The 26,880-nt window shown below is 32.5% G+C and overlaps 3 protein-coding genes across 3 annotated transcripts; 2 read left to right on the top strand and 1 right to left on the bottom strand.

The window, feature by feature from the left end:
• The first annotated feature begins 43 nt into the window (after positions 1-43).
• LOC146950992 (myosin heavy chain-like protein) lies at positions 44-7,318 on the top strand. The gene is made up of 15 exons (XM_085746943.1): positions 44-201; positions 301-388; positions 480-529; positions 2,443-2,532; positions 2,624-2,677; positions 2,852-2,929; positions 3,011-3,079; positions 3,165-3,320; positions 3,408-3,534; positions 4,016-4,053; positions 5,190-5,279; positions 5,368-5,472; positions 6,173-6,322; positions 6,680-6,789; positions 6,899-7,318. Exons 1-15 carry the CDS (start codon positions 166-168, stop codon positions 6,972-6,974), a joined length of 1,317 nt encoding a protein of 438 aa, XP_085603069.1. The 5' UTR covers positions 44-165; the 3' UTR covers positions 6,975-7,318.
• A 5,049-nt stretch (positions 7,319-12,367) lies between these two features.
• Positions 12,368-16,798, top strand: LOC146950991 (transcription initiation factor IIA large subunit-like). Its single transcript, XM_085746942.1, has 11 exons — positions 12,368-12,657; positions 12,849-13,022; positions 13,121-13,270; positions 13,628-13,685; positions 13,763-13,821; positions 14,112-14,237; positions 15,018-15,161; positions 15,830-15,893; positions 15,991-16,151; positions 16,284-16,367; positions 16,467-16,798. Exons 1-11 carry the CDS (start codon positions 12,532-12,534, stop codon positions 16,488-16,490), a joined length of 1,170 nt encoding a protein of 389 aa, XP_085603068.1. The 5' UTR covers positions 12,368-12,531; the 3' UTR covers positions 16,491-16,798.
• A 3,723-nt stretch (positions 16,799-20,521) lies between these two features.
• Positions 20,522-20,887, bottom strand: LOC146950990 (uncharacterized). Its single transcript, XM_085748696.1, has one exon. It carries the CDS (start codon positions 20,885-20,887, stop codon positions 20,522-20,524), a length of 366 nt encoding a protein of 121 aa, XP_085604822.1.
• Between the last annotated feature and the right edge of the window lie 5,993 nt (positions 20,888-26,880).

The following is a 26,880-nucleotide window of genomic DNA, read 5'->3' as shown; positions in this document are numbered from 1 at the left end:
GAGGACTTTTAACAAAATACATGCAACTAACTTTGCTTCAGGTAAACCAAAAAGAAAAAAGAAAAAAAAAAACTTTGCATCAGATTTCTTCATCGGTAGAAAAACCCAAAGGGGCGGCGAAGGGAATTTTGCAGACGAACATCACCGCCCCCGTCGTGGGTAACAATGGAGGCTCGTCATGCATCTCTAGGTCGACGAACGGTACATTCCTCTTTCTTCATCTCTCTTCCATTTCTCACCTTTCATCTTCAATTTTTGATTTCAATTGAATTGTATGTGTTTGATTGAATGCGTTTATAGCTTGAGGAAATTCGACAAAAGAGAGCACAGGATAGATTGGTTAAAGCCTCTTCTGGACCAGATCTAAGCCAGGTTCCGACCATCCCCGGTCAGTATTATCGCTGCGAATCGAATAAATCTATACTTCTTTTTCCACTTTTTCGTTTCCCAAATCAATTTTGTTTTTCGTTTTCATTCAGAGACGGCTGGAATGAGCAAGTCCGAGAGCGGAAATAGACTCTCCTCTCAGGTAACGTCTACCCTCCTTTTTAATTGTTGAGTAGCGTAGTAGAGATGAAGATGTTGCGTTTAATGTGTGGTAAGAATAGTCGGGATAGGATTTGAAACGACAGAGTTGAGTGGTGGCAGTACTTATCATAGGAAAAATGGTGGAGGTTTGATCATGTAGAGAGAAGACCCCTCAAAACCAGCTAAGTCGAGTTTCCATGGAGCATTTTGGAGGGGAGGGCTTACATTTCTTTTTAAGTTACGGACGCTATACATTAAGTGTGATTGAAGTATTATATGATCATTTATTGTTTTGTTCTTTCAATTTTTTTAAAATATTAAATTTATTTTACAATACAGACTTAGCACTCCATAGTCACCCATCCGAAAAAACCCCTCCCAAACAAACCCTTAGGGAGTGTTTGGATTGAGGGTTTAGGAGGGGAAGGGGGAGGGATTACTTTTCATTTTTAATTTAAAGACAGTGTAAAATGTTTTTTTAAAATAAAACAAGTGTGATTGGAGTATTATATGGTCATTTATCATGTTGTTATTTCAATTTTTTTAAAAATATTTTATAGTGTTCGTAATTTAAAAATAAAAAATAAACCCTCCCCTCCCTTCCCCTCCTAAACCCTCCATCCAAACACGTCCTTAGATTCTCTAGTAAGGAGAATAGATCAGATGGAGATAGTCAAATCACTTGACGCAGACTTAGAAAAATCATAAGCGAAATTATTAAGAAAGATCTAGAGATTAATGAGTTGAATAGAGATATGATATATGATAGAACAAGCCTGAGAACGGAAATAGATTCTCCTCTCAGGTAATTTCTACTCTCCTCTTTAATTGTTGCTTGAAGTCTATAAGCGTAGCAAAGATGAGAATGTTGTGTTGGATGTGGGGTAAGACTAGTCGGGATAGGGTTAGAAATGACAGAGTTATAGATGCTATAGATTGAGTGTGATTGAAATATTATATGATCATTTACCATTTTATTCTTTCAATTTTTAAAAATATAATTTTTTTAAAAATAGACTTAGCACTCCATAGCCATGTGCTCCCTAACAAACCCTTGTGTTTAGGAGGGGAAGGGAGGGGAGGGTTTACTTTTCTTTTTTAAATTACGAACACTATAAAATGTTTTTAAAAAAATTGAAACAACGAAACAATAAATGATCATATAATACTTCAATCACACTTAATTTATTTTAAAAAATCATTTTATATTGTCCGTAATTTAAAGTACAAAAGTAAACCCTCCCCTCCCTTCCCCTCCTAAACCCTCAATCTAAACACACCCTTAGATTCTCCAGTAAGGAGAATAGATTAGATGGAGATAGTCAAATCACCTGACGCAGAGGAAGACTTAATGAGCTGGATAGAGATATGATAGAACATTATGACATCATTTGATTCATGTTGCCGACCCCACTTAGTGGGGTAAAACTTGGGGTGTGTTTGTTTCAAGGTTTGTAATATAATTCCCTGGAATGTGAGATTGGAAATGCAACATTACCATCAATACCATGTTTGTTTCAAGTTTTAAAAATTTGTTCCCAGGAATGTTATATTCCCGGGAATGTCATTTACACATGATTTCTTCTATTGTTATTCCCAGGTTTAAAGGATGGGAATTTGACATTCCTGGGAATAAAACTAAAGTTGCTATAAATTCTCACTACCATCAACATTTATTTCCATTTTTATTTTTTTAATTAATTAATTTCTAAAACATTCCAAGGAAATCTAAATTTTTACCAAACACATGGGTAGGAATGTTATTCCTTGGAATGTAAGTTTTTGCCTTGAAACAAACACACCCTTGGTTTTTGTTGTTGGAATTGTTGCTTAAAGTTTGTGTTGAACAATTTTGTTTAGAGAGACGCGATATTATGAAGTTTGAACTTATTTGTGTGTATACTCTTAATACAGGCAGATGTTAGTTCCCTATTATCTCAAATAAAAGTTCTGCAAAGGAAGAACAATGAGTTGGATGAAGAAAACAGGAAAATAACTTCGAAGGTGAAGGTTCAGATTGTTATCTATTCATTTATATTTATTGACATACATAAAACAAATGCGTAGGCTGATTGTAGTTTGTGTATTGTTGCAGCTTCAAACGATGGAAATTGATAATGGTGCAATGCACAAGCAGTTGAATGAACTGGTAAGCAGAAAGGGTTGACAGTGAATTTTGGTTTTATAGTTTTAAGTTACAAATTTAATGCACCATAGTTAGTAATTACTAATCAGTCCTAATTACTTCTCACTCCACAATATGGAGATTGTAATTGTTTAAAGTTTAAACACTTAGTTAGTAAGCCCAATTTGATTCCTGCAGGAGCAAAATACGGTGCCATCTCTTAGGAAAGCTCTCAGGGATGTTGCAATGGAGAAAGATGCTGCAGTTGTTGCACGAGTAATTATTATACTCAAAATTTTATCTGTCTCTTGTTTTTAATCTTTCGCAATACCTATTGTAACTTACACATTGGTGCAGGAGGACCTTTCAGCGCAGCTTCGTACCCTGAAGAAACGTCTTAAGGATGCTGAAGAGGAGCAATATCGTGTATGGGAACTTCTATTTCACTAAAAAACTATAAAATGAAAGATCATTTTTTGTTCTCAAAATCTTATTGGCTATCTTGTTCTAGGCGGAGGAAGATGCAGCAGCATTGCGAGCAGAATTGAACTCAATTCAGCAACAATCAATGACTAACACAGTTAGTACAATACCATCTATTGGTCCACCCGACCACCATCTTCAAATATTAGAAAATGAGCTAGCTGGTTTAAAATTGGAACTACAGGTAAGTTATGATTTTGTTATTGAAATTTTGCCCCTTTAATTTAATTTCCTTTTTTGTTCCTTGTCTAATGGCAATTTAAATCTACAGCGTGAGTCACTGATGAGGCACCAGGGGCAAGAACAGTTAGCTAAAGAGCAAAGCCGCATTGCATCACTGATGTCTGAAAAGCAAGAGTTGGAAGAAAAATTAAACTCCATGTCAAGAGAGGCTGCAGGTTCTGCTCATAAATCCTTGTGGACATTCTATATTAAATTTCTAATAGCTTTTCGAAACAAAGCATGCTAGCAATCAGTTATGTAAGTTGTGGCTCTTTTTGGATGCTTTATGCCATCCTTTGATCTTAAATGATATGGCCACAAATTCAAGTTCTTATTTAGTGGAAGCATTCTGCTTTTTAAACTAGTAAATGGTTATTACTACTACTACTACCACCGTGTTCTCCTTAAAAAATACATGTCTTATACTTACTAGCTAGGAGTGGTCCCCGGTAACTGGTGATTTCAACTAATGTAGATTCATATCTACTTATAGATTTGTGCCATGAAATCTTCTTGATACCTAGAGTCCTTTTCTCTAGCAAGGGTGTTTATGAACTCAATATCTGGTTCCATTTCTCATTGCATTTGCCTTGATATTCCTTCTGGTTGTATTGGTGCACTATAACATGGAATTGACCCTGGGTTTTGTTCATGCAGAAGTCTCAGGTAAAGCAACTCAGAAGACATTCACTATGGTGAGGAAAACTTCTTTCATTTAGTGAATTTTCAATATTTGGCTTCTGTTAGCTGATCAATTATACCAAGAAATTTACTTTACTGTTTCATTTAAATCGCTGGTTAGGTATTAGCAAATCAATCTCTCTGAGTCCTCACTCTTGAATGTGAAGATTTTTCTTAATCTGCTCCTTTTTAATGTGCCGCATGGCTTATTCTACGTCGTACATCTCACCTTTTTTTTTTTGAAGAATACATCTCACCTTTTATTATTTTTATATTTGATCATCCTCTGAAGTACTAAATACTTGAATGATCAATCACGTAAATTTTTGGTTGTCGATATCAACTTTCAATAACCATTTTCTTAAAATATTTTGTGGAAGGGGGAAATTATTATTAAAGTGGCACCAATCATCATTTTACAACTGTCTCCTAGGTGATTTGTTCTCTGTCCGTTGAGGTTACAAAGTCAAGCTCTAACCACTAAGCTACTAAACTCACACCTCTTGGACAGCTTTCAATAATCATAAATTTGTAGCTCGTAAATTAAATTATAGTAGTCTTTTCAATTTATTTATTTTCATAAATTTCTTCGTAATTTAAAAAGTTCCATTTTTACAGTTTATATACGAACATCCTTTATAATTTTAGATTTTATCTCTTAAATACTTTATAATATTTTAAAAATTTTAAAAATACCGTGCAATAATCAGGATGATTTTTAGTGATGGTATTTGTGGTTACTGCCATCTAGTCATAAGGTTACAACTTGTTTGAGACTTTAAGTAGGTGGAAAATAACACGGAGGGGAGTCAAAATGAAGTCAGCTTGGAAGACTAATTTTTACTGGTCGTCTGGTTGAGGGGGAGATCTCTTTCAATCTTCTTTAAGGATGTAGTAGTCACCAAACTTTTTTGGACTAGATTGTAGTATTGTACATGAGCTGCACATTCTTTTATAACCGTCCCATGTGTTTTATATATCAAGCAAGTCTGAATTATTTTCATTCATAATTTTCAAGCATTATCGCAGTCTTCTTGTTATCCATCATTGGTGTTTTGGCAACTGGTGACAAATGACCTGTCGTTACCCCCAACACCATTTCCTGTCTAATATGTTTTTGTTTAATGGTCACCCTTTTCCTGAATTTCAGGAAGACAAGCAGAAACTTGATAAGCAGTTGCATGATATGGCGTTAGCTGTAGAGAGGTTGGAAAACAGTAGACAGAAACTTCTAATGGAGGTAAATTCTTCATATTTAAAATTTTACTTTGTACTTTTCTGTGTATATTCCATCTGATAGAGTGGTTGGTTTGTCATCTTGTTGGAAGATTGATTCGCAATCTACAGAAATAGAGAAACTTTTTGATGAAAATTCTACTCTCTCAAATTCATATCAAGAGGCAATTGGAGCAGCAGCAAGATGGGAAAACCAGGTAACAATCAATATCTGGATTCTGACTAAATGTAATTTATGGTTTCTGGTTTAAGGTCTCATATATGCAGCCTTGGTTTAATATTTTATTTGACTTGTCTTCTAAATTGGGAAATTCTTCCTTATTTATTATTTAGTAGAAAAATACTGGTTCCTATCATTTTTCTTTCGGGGTCAAAGCTCAAGAGTCTCTACATTTTTTGACAAATGAAATTCAGCGAACAAATTCTGACTTAGAATTTAGTGATGTGGTAGATTTATCTGGGAATAGTTCAAGGCTCTTAAAAATGAAATCTATTCTGGGTTCACAACTGTTCTAAATGATGTATTTTGCCAGAGATGAATATCGTTTGTTCAAAAAATCTTGCATCACTTGACAAATTAATACACTGGTTGATATAACACCCTCCTTTTGCTTTTATTAATATCAGTGATATATTATATTATTATGGCTTGCTGGTGAAGCGATTTATGCAGAGCCTTATTCTGAGAGGTGGTTTTCTCTTGCATGTGTATTTTTTCCTGCATTCTATTTTGGCCAAGACTGGCGTGATTGTTAGATAAATTTTGTGCCGACAATGTTTATATATTTATGCTGTGCTGAGATCTTTGTTAGGGTGTATACATTATGACAAACACAGTAGTTCCATACTGAATTTTTTTGTTTCTTTCTATTACTGTGTTGACCGGTGATTCTGCAGGTGATGGAGTGTCTTAAGCAAAATGAAGAGCTGCGTGGGATTCTAGAAAAATTACGAGTGGAACAGGCCAATGGCTTACCAGAATCCATTAAGAACGAGGTACACGAGGTTGGTTCCTCGACATCTACAGGAGAGGTGGCATCTCTGAAGGTTATTATGCTTTCCCCACTCATAATGTATTTGTTCTACTTTGTTGCCAATTCATGTTTTTTTTGAAAATGGCCAATGTTAGTAGTCAGTTGTTATTTTTGTTTGAGGGAGGAGTTGAACCCATGGCCTCCTTAGCTCTTCAATCCATATGTTTCTCCCCAAACCACCTTATGACTCCTGTTGTCAATTCATGTTATCCCCTTGTTGGGTCTTCTTGGGTCAACTTTAAAATTGTCAAACTATAATTTTTTGATTTATCTATAAGAAACTTCAAGGAACTGTGTTTCATTGAGGTCCCTCTGTTCTCAAAACTATAATTTCCGTTCCTTATTCTACTCCCGTTCAATTGCTTGGCAGGGCCAACTTGTGAAGGAACTGAGCAGAGCAGAGGCACTGTCAGCAGAAGTCATGCAGCTCTCTGCACAACTTGAACAAGTCAAACAAGCATATGATGGTCTTGCACGCTTGTAAGATCCTCTCTATTTTTTCATTGTATCAAGCACACATAATTTATTTATTCTCTCTAAGTTTATTGCATCTGATGCTCCTTTGTTAATGTAATCCACAATTTTGCAGTTATAGGCCAGTGCTGCGCAACATTGAAAGTGGTCTCATAAAAATGAAGCAAGACAGTTCATTGGTTGTACGATAATGGCAATGAGCAGTTTCATGATGATACTATAGTTGCGATTGTGAAGTCCTAATTTGATGACAAATGGATTTTTTCGTACCATTGTTCATATCAATTTTATAAAAATGGAGCAGGGTGTTTCAGTAACTGGCTGTGACGGGTCAGCATGAGCAACCCTATGTTATACACATGAATTTGTAAAATGTATCATTTTTATACCAAGATTAATATGTAAAGAACAGGCACTAACAAATGGGGAAGTATATTTAGATGATAGTTTTGTATAAATCAAACTTAGATCGAAAGTATTGTGAAACCCTTTTTTCTGGAAGATGTGTATCCTCGTTATAGGGTGCATAACAAAATTGTCTTTTGTAGTTTGATTTTTGAGGAATTACCCTCTAGTTTAATACCAGAAAGTGCTCAAATGAAAACAAAAAATTTAAATGACAATGACGCTACATATTTCCCTTGCACCATCTTGGTGTGTACAATAAGAAACTACTCCCTCCGTCTTTTTTTATAAGCAAAAAACACTAATTCACACTTATTAAGAAAACCAATACTTAGTGATTTGAGGTATAATTTTTTGTGTTCTCCTTGGAATAAGTTTCATGGAAAGATGTAAAAATAATTCTCATTGGTTAAAAATTATGGAGAAAATAAAAAGAGAAACAAATTGAATGCAACATGCATTTAATTTTATATTGGAAAAGATGATTTGTTTGAAAAAACACAATAATAACATAAAAGTTGGTGTTTTTTGCTTATATTTTGATACAAAGAAAATGAGATTTTTTTGCTTATATTTTAGGACGGAGGGAGTATATAATAAAGTGAAGCTTTTGTTGTGTACTTGTGTTTAATGGGCTGTCTAAACGCTTTACAGTCTGTTAACATATATACATGAAGCAACCTTTCCTGAATATACAGGTACATTCGAAATATAAAAAGTGTTCAACACTACAGTCCAATACTATAAAACAGAAAGTGAGCAATTTGTATATAACCAACTGTCCTCAATCAAAATAGGGGAATTAGTCACTTTAGTCCCTGAATGGGGAACGATTCGTCAATTTAGTCCCTGAATGCAGATAATATGCAAAACAGTCCCTGCATGGTCAATTTCAGGGACTAAAGTGACTAACGAAGTCTACATTCAGGGACTAAATTGACTAACGGAGTCTGCATTCAGGGACTAAATTGACTAACAAAGTCTACATTCAGGGACTATTTTGCAATTTATCTGCATTCAGGGACTAAATTGACGAATCGTTCCCCATTCAGGGACTAAAGTGACTAATTCCCCATCAAAATATGATTTGTGATTCCAATCTTCAGTGCCATAGTGTTTATTTATTCTGGTTCACATGAATTAAGAAATTGACCAGATTTTTTTACCTACCTCTTTCTGAACAGTTGTCGAATCTCTTGAAAAATCTTTGGACGGACCAAGGAAAAGAAGAACCTCAAAAGCAATAGTTAGGTTATTAAACAAATGTGTAGGTGTTTAGAAGAGCTAGAGAAAATAGATAGATTATACTACTTTAGCTTATTTCTTAAGCTCTTCAGAATAGTTTGTCAGAATTACTTATACAAAATTATTTCTTAAGCTCATTTCCATTCTTTATGTTTATGCTCGATTGCAATAACAACATATACAAAAACACTTACACAGTAGTGGTTTAATTAAGTCGATTACCCAAATGTACTCTTATAATTGGTAGGAAATGGATAAAGGCCTAATCAATCAATGCCGGTTAGTTAGGTGATTATTCCATTATGAAAAGCAAAATCATAAAACAATTATAGGACCTAATCAATCATGCTTATTACCCATGGTTTTGTTATAAAAAGAGAGAGAAGATGTAAGCTAGCAACTTGTCCTATTTTCTCTTCTTTTCCTCTAAACCTTCAGCCACTTTTCTCCAACCATGAAATTCAAAACCATATGTTTCTGCATCAGAAGGAAAAACCACCAGAGGAAGGAAAACGAAGTGGAAGATTTAGAGAAACTCTCCAATGGCAAGCCTAGTCACAAGGGAAAAAATAAAGGGCATGTTTCAACAACTCATGCTAATGATGGTGCCGGCAACAATGTTCATGGAGCCTATACGATTGCTAGCAATGACGCAGGAGTGGTTGCTGCTGCCACGGTGACTGCAGCTCATGGGTCTTTAATGAGTCAAGATGGTAGTGGTCATGGTGGTGAATCTGGTGGCGGGTAGCACTGGTACATCATAGTTCATACATGTTTAAGTTTTTTTCTTCTTCATAGTACTACTACCACTTGGTTTACAATCAAATATTTCTTGTAATTTTCTTCTCATCAATCTTGTTGTGAAAACTTATAAATAAAGCTTGATTACTTCTAAATTATAATGGTCCTATACTATGGAGTTATTATATATGTTGAAACTATATATTACATAGAACAGTTTATGCATTTCAATTGCATCCCAGTTTCTCATACATGTTAGTTGCCTACAATTGTATGAGATCCCAATCGGAGAAGAAATTCCTAACTAATCTGTAAAAAAACTTCCCGAACATTTTTTTATAATAACGAACAAACATGATTCTGCTTGTCTGCGAATAAAAACTATCTTGTTGTTTGGATGAGGGTGTGCAAAATATCAATGCACTTATTTAGAGTAGATCGTAACTCAGAGTGCAAAATTTTGAACAAGAAATATTGTGTTAGTGTGATTTGGGAGGCACTATATATAAGAGACGAATTCCATTTTTATTTGAACATGAAATGCTATAAAACCTGAGTTGCATTGGATAATGCTACATGTAGCGAAACCAAATTTCACGATAGTTCACGAACAGTGTATTTTGGTTACTTAACACCAACACAATCATGATTTCCGTGAATTACGGAATTAAATTTCAAAACTATTTGCCACATTTACTTATATTCAAGGCTTTATGAAGAGTTCCAGAAAAATTCTTTCTCTGCATATAGCAGCACTCGAGTTGCATTTGATGAAACCAAAATCTGATTTCTTCCGTGCTTCAGCCGCGGCCAGGGGCTGGTGTTTGATGCAAATGATCATATATGTGGATCCATTGATAAGCTTGAAGAGTGTCCATGGCTTGATGAACAACTGTAGTAGCTGGCTGAAGCGTTCCTTTTTACATAAGAGTATTTCTATATTACCAAATGTTCTATATTAAGGGTATAATTTAATTGGATCGGATTTTGAATCCCTTTTTCAAAACCAAACCGCATATAAAAATATTAATGACATTGTTTAAATTGCACCGCAAACATCCCTATATATACATGGATGACATTATTTAACTAGAGACTAGAGATTAGAGAAGCAGAAGCCAACATAACATGCTGTTCTTCAACATGCTAAAGAATAAATGACTATTATAATATTTCACATATTTATAAAATCTAAACATAGTGGAGGCACAATCTATAACATAGGTCTTCCTTTTTGTCATAGCATTTATTCTTTAGTGTAGTACTAAGTTAAAGAAATTGTTTTTTAAAATTAAGTGTAAGCCATTGTCTACCCAACCCACAATGTGGGTTCGTCACTACATGCAAAAATGAAAACAAATCAGTTTTTGGTATAGAAAGAAACTCTGATACTACAGTTTTAATATAAAACGATATATATTTATAAAAGGCACTGAATATATATTTTTCAAACACTTTCGCTTTACACACACTTATAGTATAAGATAAATAAATTCAAATAACACATGTTAAAGCAATAGATACACCTTGAAAACAAAGTTATAGATACATTATTTTTTAAATACAAATTTACATGTTTTAATTCTTTAAGCAAGGCCTCAAGGCACTTAATTCGCCTAATTTAAGTTCCCATATGTTTGTCAAAAAAGGTGCTCCTATAACATTAAAGTACCGGCAATTAAATGTCTTAGGATTAGGAATATGACTTTATTTTTTTTAGCAAAGAAAAAGAAAGTAATTACTACATTTTTTAAGCCACAAGAATGACTACATTAGTTATCTTAACCGTTAATTGTTAGAATTGACTCTATAATATACGTGAAATATGAAAAATGATCCTTAAAAAAAAATACTACATATTATTCTTATTTTTGACACCTTTTATTGTTTCTTTCTATGCAGATATAAACTTTAGAAAAATTACCTAGATGTTGAATTTTTTATGATTGTTACCTACAAGTTTAAGACATGAAAATTTGGTTCTTTACATATATATTTTTTTTTTTTTACATTAATTATGAATTGTTAAAACGCTCAAAAGATAAAACAATGGGAACCTTGACGTAAAAATCGAATTGAATTTTTTTGTGTGCATAACATCTATGAAAAAATATTTATAGAAAGGATGTGCAAACTTTCGCAGCATTCTAAGGAAGCAAGAATTATTTTTATTTTTCGACTAAAAATTACAAAATTGCAATTTTATTCCAAGTAATCATATACTCATGTGTCAAAATCTGCTCCCTAATTCTGTTGGCTTGATTATAGCATCATAAGAACCTCTACCAAGATTTTTTTTTTGAGTTTTTAAACGACGAATGAATTAATTATAAAATTTTGTTCTCCATAGTTATGAATTTCTTAGACAAATTCAATCAAAGAAAACCTGAAAATTCCAAGGATCATTTTTTTTGTCCGTCTCTACCTAAAAAACTTCTTTGTTTGTAGTGTAATCCTCGGCAATGGTCACTAACTAACTAATTGTGGAAAATCTAGTTGCATGTCTTGTTAGATGGTCTAAAACTGTCTTTTCCATCACAGTCTGCGTGCGCAAGAAACTACCTTTTATATCATAAAATTTGCGTGCGCGAGAGTTGTTAGACATTGACATACATTTCTTAGGCGAACACATTACCTTTTTTGTCTCTATATTCTATGAACGAGTCACATATACAATTTACCATGTTGAATACAATATCCATTCCTTTTAAATTCGGTCTAATTTCCATGTTCGATCAGCCAAACAAACAAATCATCCTATTTTTTCGTTACTTCTCCCTCATTTTTCGTAGGTTTAATATTCAGTGCAAACATTTACTGTTTATAAATCAAACATAAACTTCTACGAAAAGATCGCTTAGATTTATGAAAGAGTTCCTTAGATTTATTTACCAACTATTATTTAAATATAATAATATAAATATCAACTAAAAAACACTACTAATATCATAATTTAATTTTGAAATATTATATATGTGGGCTTTTTTTGGTTTTTGTTTTTGACAAGATAAATGGGCTTTTAGTTAAATTTATTGAAGAGAAATTATCTCACAAGAAATATAGTGTCAGTGTGTGATTTTGTAGGCACTATATATACAAGAGATGAAAAGAGAGATAGTAAAGACACGTGGTAGTTGGTGATAATAATCGGATGCAAACCTATTTATATTCCTCTCTTTATTCTTCCTTTCTCGTCCGCCTCTTCTTTCTTCTCTTCTCTCTCTATCCTCTTTCTTCTTCTTCTTCTTCTTCTTCTTCATTCATCTTCCTTCATCTCAAACCCTAAAAACCAGAATCAAACCCTAATCGGTGTTTATTCCACTCACAGTTTCATCAATTTCGGTGAAATTCTTCTTCATGGCTGCTTCTACCACAAGCCAGGTTTATATCGATGTCATCGAAGATGTCATGGTCAAAGTTCGCGATGAGTTTGTCAATACCGGTGCTGGTCCTGGTGATGAAGTCCTCCGAGAGCTTCAAGCCGTAAATTTCACAATTTCTTCATTTTCCCTTTTTCTCCTTAATTTTCAATTAATTAATTAATAATTAAAGAAATCTTGTTAATTGATATGATTTGATTTAGTTTTGAAGAAATTTTTTATTTAGGGTTTTGGATCTGATTAGTTTTGTTTAGGGATTTAAGATTTGTTTAATGTTTTTGATGATTTGTTTAGATTTGGGAATCGAAGTGTATTCAAGCTGGTGCAGTGCTAGGTCCAATTGAGAGGAACACTGGAGTTAACAGGCCAATGCCGGGTGGTCCGATTACTCCGGTTCATGATCTTAATGTTCCGTATGAGGGAACTGAGGAGTATGAAACTCCCACTGCTGAAATACTTTTTCCTCCTGTGAGTTTTTGCAATTAGGGTTATTATTGAATGTGCTTATTTATTGTTATTTGTTAATGGATGTTTTGGATTGTTGATATGGGTTTTTGAATATATAGACGCCGTTGCAAACTCCGATTCAAACACCTTTACCTGGACCTGGGGAGACTCCAAATTATAACATTCCTACTGGACCAAGTGACTACTCTTCTGGAAATGATGCTGGTGGAAATGCTGATGTCAAAGCTGGAAGACAAGCTCCATTCATGGTAAAGTTCATTTTTTACAGTTTGATGTTTTAAAATTTTTTCATATGCCATGCTATATGTTTATCATGAGGTTGGATCATCTTGTGTATGAATCACAAAAATGATGGTGGCATGAGAAAAAAGATGGGGAAAAAGTGAGGAGGTGATTTGGAGAGAGAAATGAGAGTGTTATTTATAGAGGGATTTTGTGGGGGAGGATCCAAACATGTTTTCCATTGTATTAGTTTCTCAATTGATATTCTCAAATTGTGCAATTGATTTAAGCTTTGGCTATTGTACAGTTGTTTCACTCTTCTGTTTAGAACATGTTCTTATTTTTAACGTGTGCATTGACACTGTACTTATAATTCTTCGCAGCCACCTCCTTCTCCTTGGATGAATATGAATCAGAGGCCTCCACTTGATGTCAATGTTGGTAAGTCTCGCACAAGTTCAGGTTAATGTTTAATAAAACGGATTTACAATAACGATGGATTGCATTGCACACTGCAGCTTATGTGGAAGGACGGGATGAGGCAGATAGAGGAGCTTCTAATCAGCCTATGACACAGGTAAACAAGTTGTTGAGGGCTTATGCTACCTATTGTTCACTGCTTTTAAGATTTGATGAGACCTTATTGTTGGGCTGTTTTATGAAGCTAGCAAATATTGCTCCTTTCTTGTTCCAACACATTTAATGGGTATTTAAATGCTGTCATCATTCATGATTTTCAGTAAAACAATATTGCACGATTTGGTCTATCATGGCTAACATCACCTTGTGAAGGAAAACTTGTTGCTTTCGAGTCTGAACTCGAAGTCATGACGTTTAGATATTAATAGATGTTTGAAAAAATTCCAGGACTTCTTCACAATGACTGGTGGAAAGCGGAAGCGCAATGATTTGCCTCCACCATATGATGCTGGAGGATATATACCTCAGCAAGATGGAGCTGGTGATGCTATGTCTGGCGATTTTGAAATTGAGGTGTGTCTTTATCCCCCCATTGGTCAGCACCAAACTTTTATAATAATTTATATTTATGTAAGTTAGGTACTTGCGTATCAATTGCAGGTAGTTCCGTAATAGTGGTAATGTCAATTCTATTATTTATACCATCAATGTTTGTTTTCTGTTGTAAGTGGTGAGTGTTGATTTATAAAACAAGGGGTTTCATATCACTTTGTTGGGTTTATCACATCCCCTGTCCTTTTGTGGGGTTAGGAGAAGGTGGGGGCACCAGGGCTGGTGGAATGTGCAGGCATGTCATGCCATCTCTACCTAATTTGTATCTTGTAGTTTTAAAAAATTGTTGTGGTCAATGCACAAATTCTTTCATATGTGATGCTGTACAGCAACAGTTTTCCAAATAAACTATTAATGACTTCGTCAGCCTTCAAAACTATAAGGCTCACTTCCCAATGATGCACACTCACACCATAATGAAAGGGAGAACCTTTTCTAAAACCAAATGAACTCTTGGACAGCTTCTTTCCCAGCCACTTCTGTGCACTGTTCTTTTGGCATTCTACACTACAAGAGGGGGTTGGGAAAGAAACTAACAATGTTGGTTCTAGGGGGCCGGGAAAGAAACTAGCAACATTGCCATTGGTGTTAGCTTCTTTCCTAGCTCACTGTTGTACATCATTGTGTAGACTTTTTGTAGTACATGCATTGTTTTATTCTGTCTGTTACTTAATTCATTGACTTGCTCAATTGGTGGATACATTTTTTTCATTTACTAAACTGTTGAACATAATCTTTTAGGTATGTGGAGGGAGCATCTCCTTCAATTCACAACACACTAATTCAAAAGGGAAAATGCCCGCAGATTTGGAGAGACTGGCTTCTAGGATTCCTCAACTTGATGGTCCGATTCCTTATGAGGATGATGTGCTTTCTACTCCAAATGTGAGTTATGTTTTTATCTGCTCCTGCCTGTGCTCGTCTGAGCTTTGATAATGAAACAGTTTGCTATTTGTTATTTCCCTACTCAGAATTATTTTGGGAAAGAATGCATGCACCCGACCTTTAGTTATTTGTAAATAGATACGTCGGCTTTGACTTTTGACAACTAATAATCCCAGTTTAAAAGGGCTCTCAATATCAATAGCAACTTAATTTGTATTTAATGTGAATTTGATTATCTTTTGTTGTAAAATATACAAGAAATTGACCATATCTCTTCAGATGTTTATTATTCTAGGAAGTACTAAACAGTGAAAAAAAGTCACGGTTATACTTCCATATGAATGAGTGTCTGTTCAGTTTGGTGTGAATACTGCCTCTTCTTTCTTGGTTCATCATTGAAAACAGAACGACACAACTACATTTCAGACATAATATGTAACTTCGTAATCAATTTAATGGATTAAAATAGGTATTTCCAGTTTTCTAAGTTGTTACTTTTTGAATCCAAGATGGATACAGTAATATTTTATTAAAGACTTACCTGCTTTGATATCTCAAAAACTGAATGCTCCTTTGATCCCTGAATTGATTGAATGGGCATAACTTCTTTACATAAGTCTTGGATTCCAACACCTTACAGGGTTTTGTTTTATTCGATCTTGTTGCAGATATACAATTATGGTGGAGTGTTCAATGAAGACTACAACATTGCAAATACACCAGCTCCTCCTGGTAGCTTGAAAACGTGATATATTAATTATATTTTGAAGATTTGTGGCATATCATATATTTTCTTGACATTTGGCGCTGTTTTCTTTTGCCTTCTTAGAAGTACCAGCTAGCACTCCTGCTCTTGTAGCTCAAAATGAAGCGGTAAATGAGGATGAGGATGATGAGCCACTAAATGAAGATGATGATGATGATTTGGATGACTTGGACCAAGAAGATGATCAAGATACAAATCATCTAGTTTTGGCCCAGTTTGACAAGGTAACAACCTCCTTTCACTTTCAGTTAATTACACGTCAACTTGCCAAGCGCTACAGCAATATGATATATCTAACGGGTAGGGGGTTAGATAATATATTTTGGGACTAATAGAGTTGGCTTGTTAAACTTTAGGTGACACGCACCAAGAGCAGGTGGAAGTGCACATTAAAGGATGGCATCATGCATATAAACAAGAAGGATATTCTCTTCAACAAGGTTTGTTGATCTTGATGGAAAAGAAATTCTGATATTTTCTCATCTTTTCATTTCAGTTTATTTAATTGTCACGGTTAATGATACAATACACTTCTGCAGGCGACAGGAGAGTTTGACTTCTGATTTTGTTGTGGCAAGTGCTATGGTGAAATCATAATTCTGAGGTGTCTGTTTCGTGATATTTCTTTGATTGTAGTTATTATTGAGAGAGAGATTCAGGAAGAGAGAAATCCTTACACTTTCGAGACTGTTTTGATGTTGGCCTCTTGTGCATAATGGATGGGCAATTTTTGGCCTTAACATAATGTTTAGATACTGAGCATTTCATCAAGTCCATTTGTCAAGTATGTAGTTCGTTGTATACTTGGACATTTTGGTTAATTTAAGAGCTGCGCTGTATGATAATGATAGTTTACTTAGCATTGGTTCGAGCTGTCTTGTCTTTCTTGCTTAGCTTTTTTTTAACACAAAAATCAGGGAAACATCAATAGGATTCTTTTATAAAGTTCTGATATATTGATTGTGATATCTTAAACCCATGACAAGTATAGAGGAAAATAAAACTCTTTAGGATTAACGACTAGTTTTGGTAGCTGCCTGGCTATTTTTTTCGTTATTACGAGAAGGATGTTCGTGTGCTTGTATTCAGACACCGCTGGGGCTTATGAGTTGAGAATGAGAGCACTGCTAGTTTCTGTTTGGCCTTGTTGAACTTTTAACCTGTCTTATATTTTACGAAGAATGCTAGTAAAGGAATGGCAACAAAACTAACGAAGCACCCAATAATTCCTTAGATTTCCCTAAAAAAAATCATCCATCCTATCCAACCAAAAGCTGAAGTAGACAAATTAAATTAGATCAACATTCAATATTGAGAAAAATGTAGAATAACAGGATGGGTGAAGAGAAAATGTAAGCAATACACCATTCAAGAAAACTAGAGTTAAAGGGTGGGTCTGAACATCCAATATTGAGAATGTCTGAAGTGAAAGCGAAAGAAAGTACCTAGATTTGAAGAGTGGCAATTATTGATCATCAAGATATAAAGAGTTAATGGACACTCATCAGGATACATGAAAAGTGGCACCATAGACCATCAGGATTATTGATCATTTTCCACTATTTTTACATTGAAAGTTTCATTCATTTTCTTCCCCTATCACCTTTAGGCAAGCAACAAACATCCCGACTTATTAAATGTGGTTTGCGAATTTGAATTGTATCTCCCCACAAGAAACCTCTTTGTATCTTCCCCAACTCACTACACAAGGTTTTTGGGATCTTGGCATACCGCATGCAATAGTAAGAGATGGAACTAAAAACAAGTTTGGAGAGGGTAAGTCTTCCGGCCAAGCAAAGACACTAATGTTTCCATACGCTCAATTTATTTAATATATTTGCATGTTTTTAATGGGTTTAATAGATGTTTAATAAAGACAAATTTTGATAGATAGATAGATAAATTAAATTCATTGATACTTTTCAATTTAAGTTGCTAAATTGCTATTTCATAAATTTGAGGGACTAAATTTGATGACCCCTAATATTTTAAAGAGTAATAATGGTAAATAAACTATGATAATTAGTATTAGGGTCGAAAATAGGTCAAATTGACAAGAGTCTCTGGTCTAACCAATATTTGATCCAAGCCAGACCATAATTTTTAAAAAAAAGAATAGAGAATGCTAATGCTTTTAATTAGAAAGTTCGTTTAGCTAAAAGAATTAGATTACATACCATAAAAAATGTCTTTTATGCCTATCACGCCAACCAACCTTTGTTTTTTGAACAAGACCACTTAAGTTAATGAATGATATTATTTTGTTACTATTATTTTATTTTATTTTGTTAAATTATAAATTTGCTAACTATTTTAGTAATTTAAGCATAATAGCCTACATTAACTTTTTGTATATTTAAATGTTTTATTATTTTTTGAGAGGATTTAATTTTTTTTTTTTGAAAGAAATGTTTTATGATAACTACAATTGAGATTTATATCATATAAAGTTAGATTCTTTAAAATAATAACATTAAATATAAGTGTAGTGTATAATTTCATTGGTCTACTAACAAGTCAGATTATTTGTTTAAAGACATTAATATGAAATATTTTTTTAAGTAAGCAAACATTTTTTTTTGAGAACAAGCAAGCAAACATATCATATCAAACTTTAAATAAAATGTCAGGTTCAACACTAAAAAATAGTCTATGACATGTAACACACTAGACTTGACAACGAGGCTTTGATTGTTTCAAAAACACTTGAGTTTTAAATTGTTTGATCAAAAGATTTTTTTTTTTTTTTTAAAGAGATCAAACGAAACTTAATTTTGCCTCAATCAATTTTACCTCTTAGTATTTTTTTGTTGTTGTTGGAAATTTCAACTCTTAATATAATATAGTGAATTTAATATTTTGCAGTATGTTTCTTTTCAACTCTTAATATAATATTCCTTAAAAAAAAACTCTTAATATAATATATTTTTTAGTTGTAATTTGTTTTAAGAGGAATATTTTGTAATTTTAAAAAGCCGATAATGTTTTTTTCTCTCTGCATTTTTTTCTCTGTTCCCCTCCCGTTCTCTCTACAAATATTTCACAAGTAATTCACTTTTACATGTAAAATACGTTGATTTTCATTTGTTTTCCAAAAATTGTGTATCAGTGTATGGCATTTCATTTGAGGTGATCAGTTGGCTTGTGCAGCAGGAAACCAGAATAAGTTCTCAGAGAAATATGTTTATTTGGTCACAAACATAGATAAAAACGATTTAGATATATTCATAAATGAAAAAATTTAAAAGAGAAAATAATTGCATGATGTTACTAAATTTTTTCTTATTTATTTTTCTCAATTTATGTAAGTGTATGCAAATTTTTTTATTTGTGTTTGTGTCTAAGTAATACCTACTCTAAGATCTTAATGAGCAATCTGATCATGCATGAAAATACCTTAACTAGTGCCTCTCTCCTATTACTCATTTTCACCTTTATTTTATTTTTGCATTTTTTTTACTACATTTCTGTTTTTTTTAGTTATAATAAACACACCAAACCTCAATGGTCCATTCTAAAAGGACCCTTTTTCAAATTAGTCAAAAGACTTCCGAATGAAAAAAGACAAAAAATTGAACAAGTATTAAGAATAAGTGTTTTTGTTATGCGACCAAGCAACCTTTTTTTACTTACTCCCCTTTTTCCATTTCCATGCAAGTAAGTAATACAAGCTGGCATCAAGCTTCATAAAAAGTAGTCTTAATTTATGTACGATGATAGTATAAAATGTAGTAAAGGCCTTGAACGTAAAGGGGAGAAAGATTAGAGAGAGGTTGCAAGAGATTAAGAGAGAGAGAGAGGAGAGCTTGCTATTGAACCACAAAAGAGAACCTTCTTCATTCACACAAACCATTAAAATCACTTTTATAAAAAAAAATCATAATCTAGTTTGTGTTTATTTATTGTAATAAAATCGTTTTTTTTAAATAATTTAGTTTGTTTAAATTATATAAAAATAAATTTTTTTCTTACATAATCACCTCAATATTTTAACAGTCATATATTACATGAAACTCGCACACACAACTACAAATTTTAAGTTTAATATGAGATGGATGTGTTCAACTTGACAATATGAGTATTGTGGTTGAGATAAGTTATAGAGATAATATGGAAACTATTTGCTACCATTTATACATGTATTTTCATATTTTCTCAACTGCAAAAAAGTAAGACATTTTGACCAACCTTTAACACCAAATCTTTTTAGAATCAAATGAAACATGTTTTAATATCTTTGTTGCATATAAATTGAGTATTTCAATGTGCAACATACTGATGTCTTGAACCAGTTAAAATTACAATGGTCAATAGAGTTATCTCAAGAATTTTAACATTACTACATTCTCATACATGAATGGATTCGAATCGAGAAAGAGACTCGAATCATTTAATCCAAACGTGTTGGAAATATTTGTAATAATTGAATTGCAGTATAATAAACCTAAACAATCTACTATAACTAATTAAGCAAAAGCAGATGATATAAAAGTGCATAAGCTCCTTCCTCTTGTGGAAATTAATAGTAACTCCAAACCTAGAAACAGAAAAATAACACGACAATTCTATAGAAAGAAAATGTGAGGTGAATTCGCTAGGCATGGTTGGTGAAAACACATTGCTTCTGGAAGAAGTTACACAAAGAAGATGGATTTGGATATGAAGCAATAGCTGGATGTTCCCACCCTGAGCCCGACGTCGAAGATGAACTCCTACTACCCTCATCTCTATAATTGCTAATCTCTGATTTACGAGCTTGAATTGTAATGTCTGCATAGATTAATGGCTTTGGAGATAGAATGAGTGGTGATAATAATGGAATAGCCTTTGAAGAATCACCAAAAGGGTTAGAGGGACGTTCATTGTGAACCTTATCAATATCAAGAGAGGTTGGTGCATGCCTTTGTAGCCTTGTAGGGGGTCTATTCCTCTTTACCAATAAATCACCTTTGTTCTCCATTAATTAATTAATAATGTAAAATGAATGTATTACAACAAATCTACAATGTTTAATTTTGTAATCAAGTTTTAAGAAGCTTTATACATATACAACAATAAGAATTTGAATAACCCTCATATCATAATACTGTTTTTGCATCCAAATGTAGTTAGATTTGATTTAAAGGAATGTGTCAAAAATGGACAAGACAGAAAGGATGGTAGACTTGACTTTCCTTTGTTAACGGGTATCAATTGTAAGTTAACAACAAAATTGTCCTAAGTTTGGGTAGTTTGTAGAATTTCTAGGAGTATTTATCCCAACAATCCTTATTTGTTCATATTGAAATTAGTCATGGTTTTTTTAGTTCATTCAATTAATGTTATTTCCCCGGAAATTGTGGAGGAAAATGAGAACGTGTGTTTATTTTATGCTTCTACTTCCTCAGTCATGGTTTTTTGTTGCTGTGGAAGGTGATTATAGATAAACATTACAACCAGTGTTTACTGTTAATAGGACTGAAAATTTCCAAGTAATTCTATTTATACACTATTTGCTTTTCGGATGGTAAGAAGTGTTCCATGCAAATTTAGCTGTCTTGCAATCTTGTCAATGTTTTTACTTGTTTTTTGTTTTTTCAACACTCAAGTCATCATAAAGGTTTTTTTAACGATGTCTTCCTTTCAAAAAAGAACAATTAATTTATATTATATTTAGTGTCTGACGCGTCTCTGATAAAATTATCTTTATTGGACCGAACTTATGAAAAGAAGAAAAAAAAGAATAATTTCATCAATGAGAATAATTAAGTTACAACAACCGAAAAAATTATATCTTTAAATCATTTCTTCTTTATTTTCCTTTATTTTACATTCAAGAATAATAACTATTTGATAAAATATCCATATATAATATATATTAACTTTAGCATTGGAAAATTTATAAAATTTCAACACGTTACACGAGTAACTTCAACATTATAGGATTTTAAAAAGATCTACAATATGTACGTAAATATTTGAGATTTTTTTTTTAAATGGTCAATGTTATCATGTTATTATAGGATTTTAAAAAGATCTACAATATGTACGTAAATATTTGAGATTTTTTTTTTAAATGGTCAATGTTATCATGTTAATTGTTAATATGTTAGTATTTATTGAAGATGGAAATCAAACTTGATATCACTTTTATCTAGCCAACCTTATAACTCTCAATTTCACCATTGATTAATTGAAAAAATATAGGGTTAATATGTCTTTACCCCCCTGTAATATAGGCGAGTTCCGATTTTCCCCCCTGTAAAAAAGATTCTTTCGATTCCAACCCTGTAATATGAAGATTCCGTCGAAAACCCCCCTGGTTGAATATTGGACCCCTCAACTGATGACGTGGCGTGACATGGCGTGCTGACTGTATAATTAATTTTATTTTTTATTTTTTTATAGGGTACACGTGGCATTTGTCATTTTTTTATGTCTTTACCCCCCCTGTAATTTAGGCGAGTTCCAGTTTCCCCCCTGTAAAAATTTTAAAAATAAAAAATAAAATCTGGAAAATTTAAAAAAATAATTATTTTTTAAAAAAAAATCTGGAAAATTAATAAAAATTGAAAATAATGAAAAAAAATACTGAAAAAATTTAAAAAATTAAAAATCTGGATTTTAAAAATTATGGATAATTTTTTTTTTGGAAATTTTAAAAATTATAAAAAAGTTCGGATTTTAAAAATTTGAAAAAATTGTTCAGTCTTCCGGTTTATTTTCTCTTTTATGTTGTTTATTCCTTTGACGATGTCTAACTAATTCCTTTATGATTGGGTCATAAATGATTTTGTTCTAGCTCATGACCATGTAAGTAACTCTGAATTATTATGAAAGTTATTATAGTTTATTCAGTATAAATTGTACGTAATGCTTTTATGATTCTTACCCAATATAATTGATTTTAGAGATTACAGGACTGCTGACACCACTTTATAACTCCTACATATTTATTTTGTTCAATTTAACGAACAATATAGGGATTGAAAGTTGTTAGGTTTTGATTCTAAAATTAACGGACTCCATACCTTCAACGATTATAGGTTCACATAAAGAATTAGGGAATTATAATTAGAGAAAAGGGCTTTGAGTTAAGGGATTGATCTGAGCTGTTTTTTTAATTGTCGTAAACCGATTAACAATCATATGATTTAGGTGCAGAAGATTACTAATAAGTGACAAATAGATGATACGAAAGACCTAATCATTTCTCTAATCATATTTCAAAACCAATTTTATTCTTCAGTAATTTATTTATTATTGCAAAAAAACATGTTTTCCTAAGTCAACCCCCCATTAACATACATCCTGAATATTGACGAAATTGCCGCTTAAAGATTAGAATAGTCCATGCGGATACGAATTAAATTATTACTTCGATATAAATTAGTACACTTGCTAAAATTTCGAAAAAAATCTAAATGTCTTTTCTGCTTTTTTATTTTATTTTTCGAAAAAAATAATCTGATTTTTTGTTATTTTTAAAATTAAAAAAAAATCAATCTTTTATTTTTTTTAAAAAATAATATGATTTTTTGTTATTTTTAAAAGATTTTCAGTTTTTAATTTTTATTATTAAAATGATTTAATGATGTGGTATGTATATACACACATGTCATGCGAAATTTTTTTTTTTCCAGATTTTAAATTTTTTCAGTATATTTTTCACTATTTTCAATTTTTATTAATTTTCCATAATTTTTTTTTAAAAAATAATTATTTTTTTAAATTTTCCAGATTTTATTTTTTATTTTTAAAATTTTTATAGGGTGGAAAACTGGAACTCGTCTAAATTACAGGGGGTAAAGACATAAAAAAATGACAAATGCCACGTGTACCCTATAAAAAAAATAAAAAATAAAATTAATTATACAGTCAGCACGCCACGTCAGCAGAAAAGGGTGACTCAGCGCGCCACATCACGCCACATCATCAGCTGGGGGGGTCCAATATTCGCCAGGGGGGTTTTCGACGGAATCTTCATATTACAGGGTTGGAATCGAAAGAATCTTTTTTACAGGGGAAAAACCGGAACTCGCCTATATTACAGGGGGTAAAGACATATTAACCCAAAAATATATCCATAATAATGTGTCTAAATGTTGGATTCAAGCAACATCTATTTCCTTAAATTCTTAAAAAAAAATTGTTTAGATATGTATCAATGTAACTATGAACTAAATAAGTAAGAACATTATTTGTCTCATTAATACTGATGAGTTGATAGATGGTTATTTGATGTGTTAGAAACGTGTTCGAATTTTTGATTCTTCACTTTACATCAAAAAAATGTAAGAACATAATTTTGTTTGTGGTACATTGTTAGTGCCATTTTTAAGGATATGTTATAAATTCTTTTTTAAATTCCCACTTGTTGTGTATCTATTTAAAATGAAAATTTCTTTTCTCATCATACCTTCTTCTCACGCGCTTTATATAATTTGAACGCTTTTATAGGGACTTTCAGATTATATAATCTGAAAAGTAGCAAAATTCAGAAATCATATTGTAATTGATACAAAAGTCTTTGCTTATCATCGTACTATCCCCACATAAACTACAAAGCAGTTATGAGGATAATATGAAGGGTCAACAGTGTCCATGGTATCATAACCCACTCAAATAATTAAATTTAAGAAAATAAAAGTGATGAATGAATGAAAATATTGAAGGATGCAAGACTATTTATAGTCATAAAACGTTCTTAGATTGTAACTACAATAAAAGGAAACATGTATAATGTTTAAAATTCAACTAACACACCACAAATCATCCAAATATTTATTGTAACGTCACAATCCACATTCTAAGTTGGTTTATATTATATAATATGAATTCACTCTCATAGTATTTCAAATATATAATACGAACCAATCTAATATTGTGTAAAAGACTTGAGTTTTAGAGGGTTTGGTAGGGTTCAGAACACAAAAAATTTAGTTTCAACGACATACATTAAAAATAACAATTTCAATAAAAAAATATTCAACATAATTCATCAACATAAAACACATACAAAAAACACAAAAGATCATGCATCAACCAAATTTAAATCTTCATACGGTTCCTCCATGTAAGCTCTGATTTCATCGTACGTCCTAGAATGAATAGAACTTTCCTAAACATCTTAGAATGATCTGACCAAGGAAGCATTCAACTCGATCGGTCCTTTAGTATTGTAATGATCAAATATTGAGAACATGGTTATCACGTCCTCGACGTTCCTGAGCTTCATATAGGTGAACTGGACACTTCCATTTGAGTTGGTCGATGGACGGTGATACTTAACATTGTCCATCCTTCTTGTGTCCATGTTGTTGAGTCGATGGTTGATTTGGTCCAGTTGATCCTTCAACTCAGATAGTGTGACATCAACTCAGACCCTAAATAGATTGGGTTTTCCCCTGTTGTAGTAAATTGAGGTTAACTTGGTATTCAAATCAACCTGATAAGTGTTCATGGTTCTTTATTGTCTTTCATAACAAATGAATCATACACGTCAATTTATAGAATTTTATGTGCATCGTGGATCACAGAAACTATCGATAAAATGTAGACCACAAAAAAATCTTGTACTCGAATGGGTCAGATTATACAATCTGAAATGTCCTAAACCCTCCAAAATACTAGTTTTAGCACAATCTTGTACCAGTTCGGATTATATAATATGAACAATTTTAGATGGTTTCAGATCATATAATATGACCCAGTTCAGAATGTGGATGGTGGGTTGGTCAACAAGAGTGACTCATTTTGACCACGTTTTTGGACAGTCCCTTGATTGGTGAGATATTCTTGACCATGTTTTTTGACCCTCATTGTCTGACCGTTACACTATATGCAACATTTCCCCTTTAAATATCCATCCATTCTTAACAAATTTTCATTTCATCTCACATTCTCTCATCTTTTATAGTAGTGTTCATGATGTCAATGGTTCATTGTTAACCTTTCATACAAAAAGTCCTCTCATATTGCAAGGACAATATGAATGGTCAAAGGACAATTTACCACTTTGTAAATTGGTGCCCTCCGTCTGGATTTAGGTTGCTCATCAAAGTCTCCTTCTCCTATCTCATCCGTCTGAGGATGTGCGAGAGGAAACAAACATTCCCCTCGTCTCCTTCGTATGTTGTGCGAGAGGAAACAAACTTCCCCCTTCTTCCCCCTCCATCTTATTATACTACAAATTTAGCTTTAGGTGTCTAATAATTTATTGTAATAAGCATTACTACTATGTAAATGTATTATGAAATATTGATCAATAATAAAACATGTTCAAATATTGATATTTTGTTTCTTGTCTCTTTAAGTTTATGTCCTTTTTTCTTTTTCACTTATTTACGTCATTTTAATAATATATGTCACTACTGTTACAAAAAATTGATTGAAAAAGTATTTAAACACATTTCGAATTATATAATCAAAAATCCCTATAAAAACGTTCATATTATATAATTTAAACAAATATATTTTGGAAATTCAGTAGAACATGTGAGAAGAGTATGGTGGAAAAAGAAATGGTCATTTAAAATTCTCAATTTTGAAGTTATTGTTGCGGATCGCAAATGAATGTACACTAAATGCAGAAAAATTGATCAAGTCAACACTCCCCTGTCACCAATGAATGTAGGACACAACCCTTATTGGGAAGAAAAAAAATTGGTCCAATCTACACTACCTACTATAACAATATTGTTTCCTTTTTTACTAAGGTATGTTTTTTCACCAACCATTTTTTCACAACCTATGAGACAATAAAAAATATACAAACTAGTATGAGTATGAGTATTGACACTTGAATCAAGAAGAGCAATATTGCATGAAGGGTTGTCCATTGTTCTAAAATAGTTGTCAAAATATCATTTCTCATTTTTTTTTTACTATCATTATCAAGTAGTGCCCTTTTTTAATTGATTGTTTTTTTCCATGTTATAAGTTTAGCCGTAACTAATCTTGTTAAAATAGTGT

This window comes from Medicago sativa, chromosome 2 (assembly GCF_051527215.1).
Source record: "Medicago sativa cultivar Bolivia chromosome 2, Bolivia_mono, whole genome shotgun sequence".
Taxonomy (NCBI): domain Eukaryota; kingdom Viridiplantae; phylum Streptophyta; class Magnoliopsida; order Fabales; family Fabaceae; genus Medicago; species Medicago sativa.
Note: the sequence above shows the minus strand (reverse complement) of the source record. Positions and strands in the feature narration are given on the sequence as shown.

Bases quoted from the DNA above. Each gene is read 5' to 3' on its own strand.
- LOC146950992 (XM_085746943.1), top strand. From the start codon at position 166: ATGGAGGCTCGTCATGCATCTCTAGGTCGACGAACG. The intron at 389-479 runs GTCAGTATTATC...GTTTTCATTCAG, and splicing joins CCAGGTTCCGACCATCCCCG to AGACGGCTGGAATGAGCAAG. The intron at 530-2,442 runs GTAACGTCTACC...CTCTTAATACAG, and splicing joins GAAATAGACTCTCCTCTCAG to GCAGATGTTAGTTCCCTATT.
- LOC146950991 (XM_085746942.1), top strand. From the start codon at position 12,532: ATGGCTGCTTCTACCACAAGCCAGGTTTATATCGATGTCATCGAAGAT. The intron at 13,686-13,762 runs GTAAGTCTCGCA...TGCACACTGCAG, and splicing joins TCCACTTGATGTCAATGTTG to CTTATGTGGAAGGACGGGAT. The intron at 13,822-14,111 runs GTAAACAAGTTG...AAAAAATTCCAG, and splicing joins CTAATCAGCCTATGACACAG to GACTTCTTCACAATGACTGG.
- LOC146950990 (XM_085748696.1), bottom strand. From the start codon at position 20,887: ATGGAGAACAAAGGTGATTTATTGGTAAAGAGGAATAGACCCCCTACA.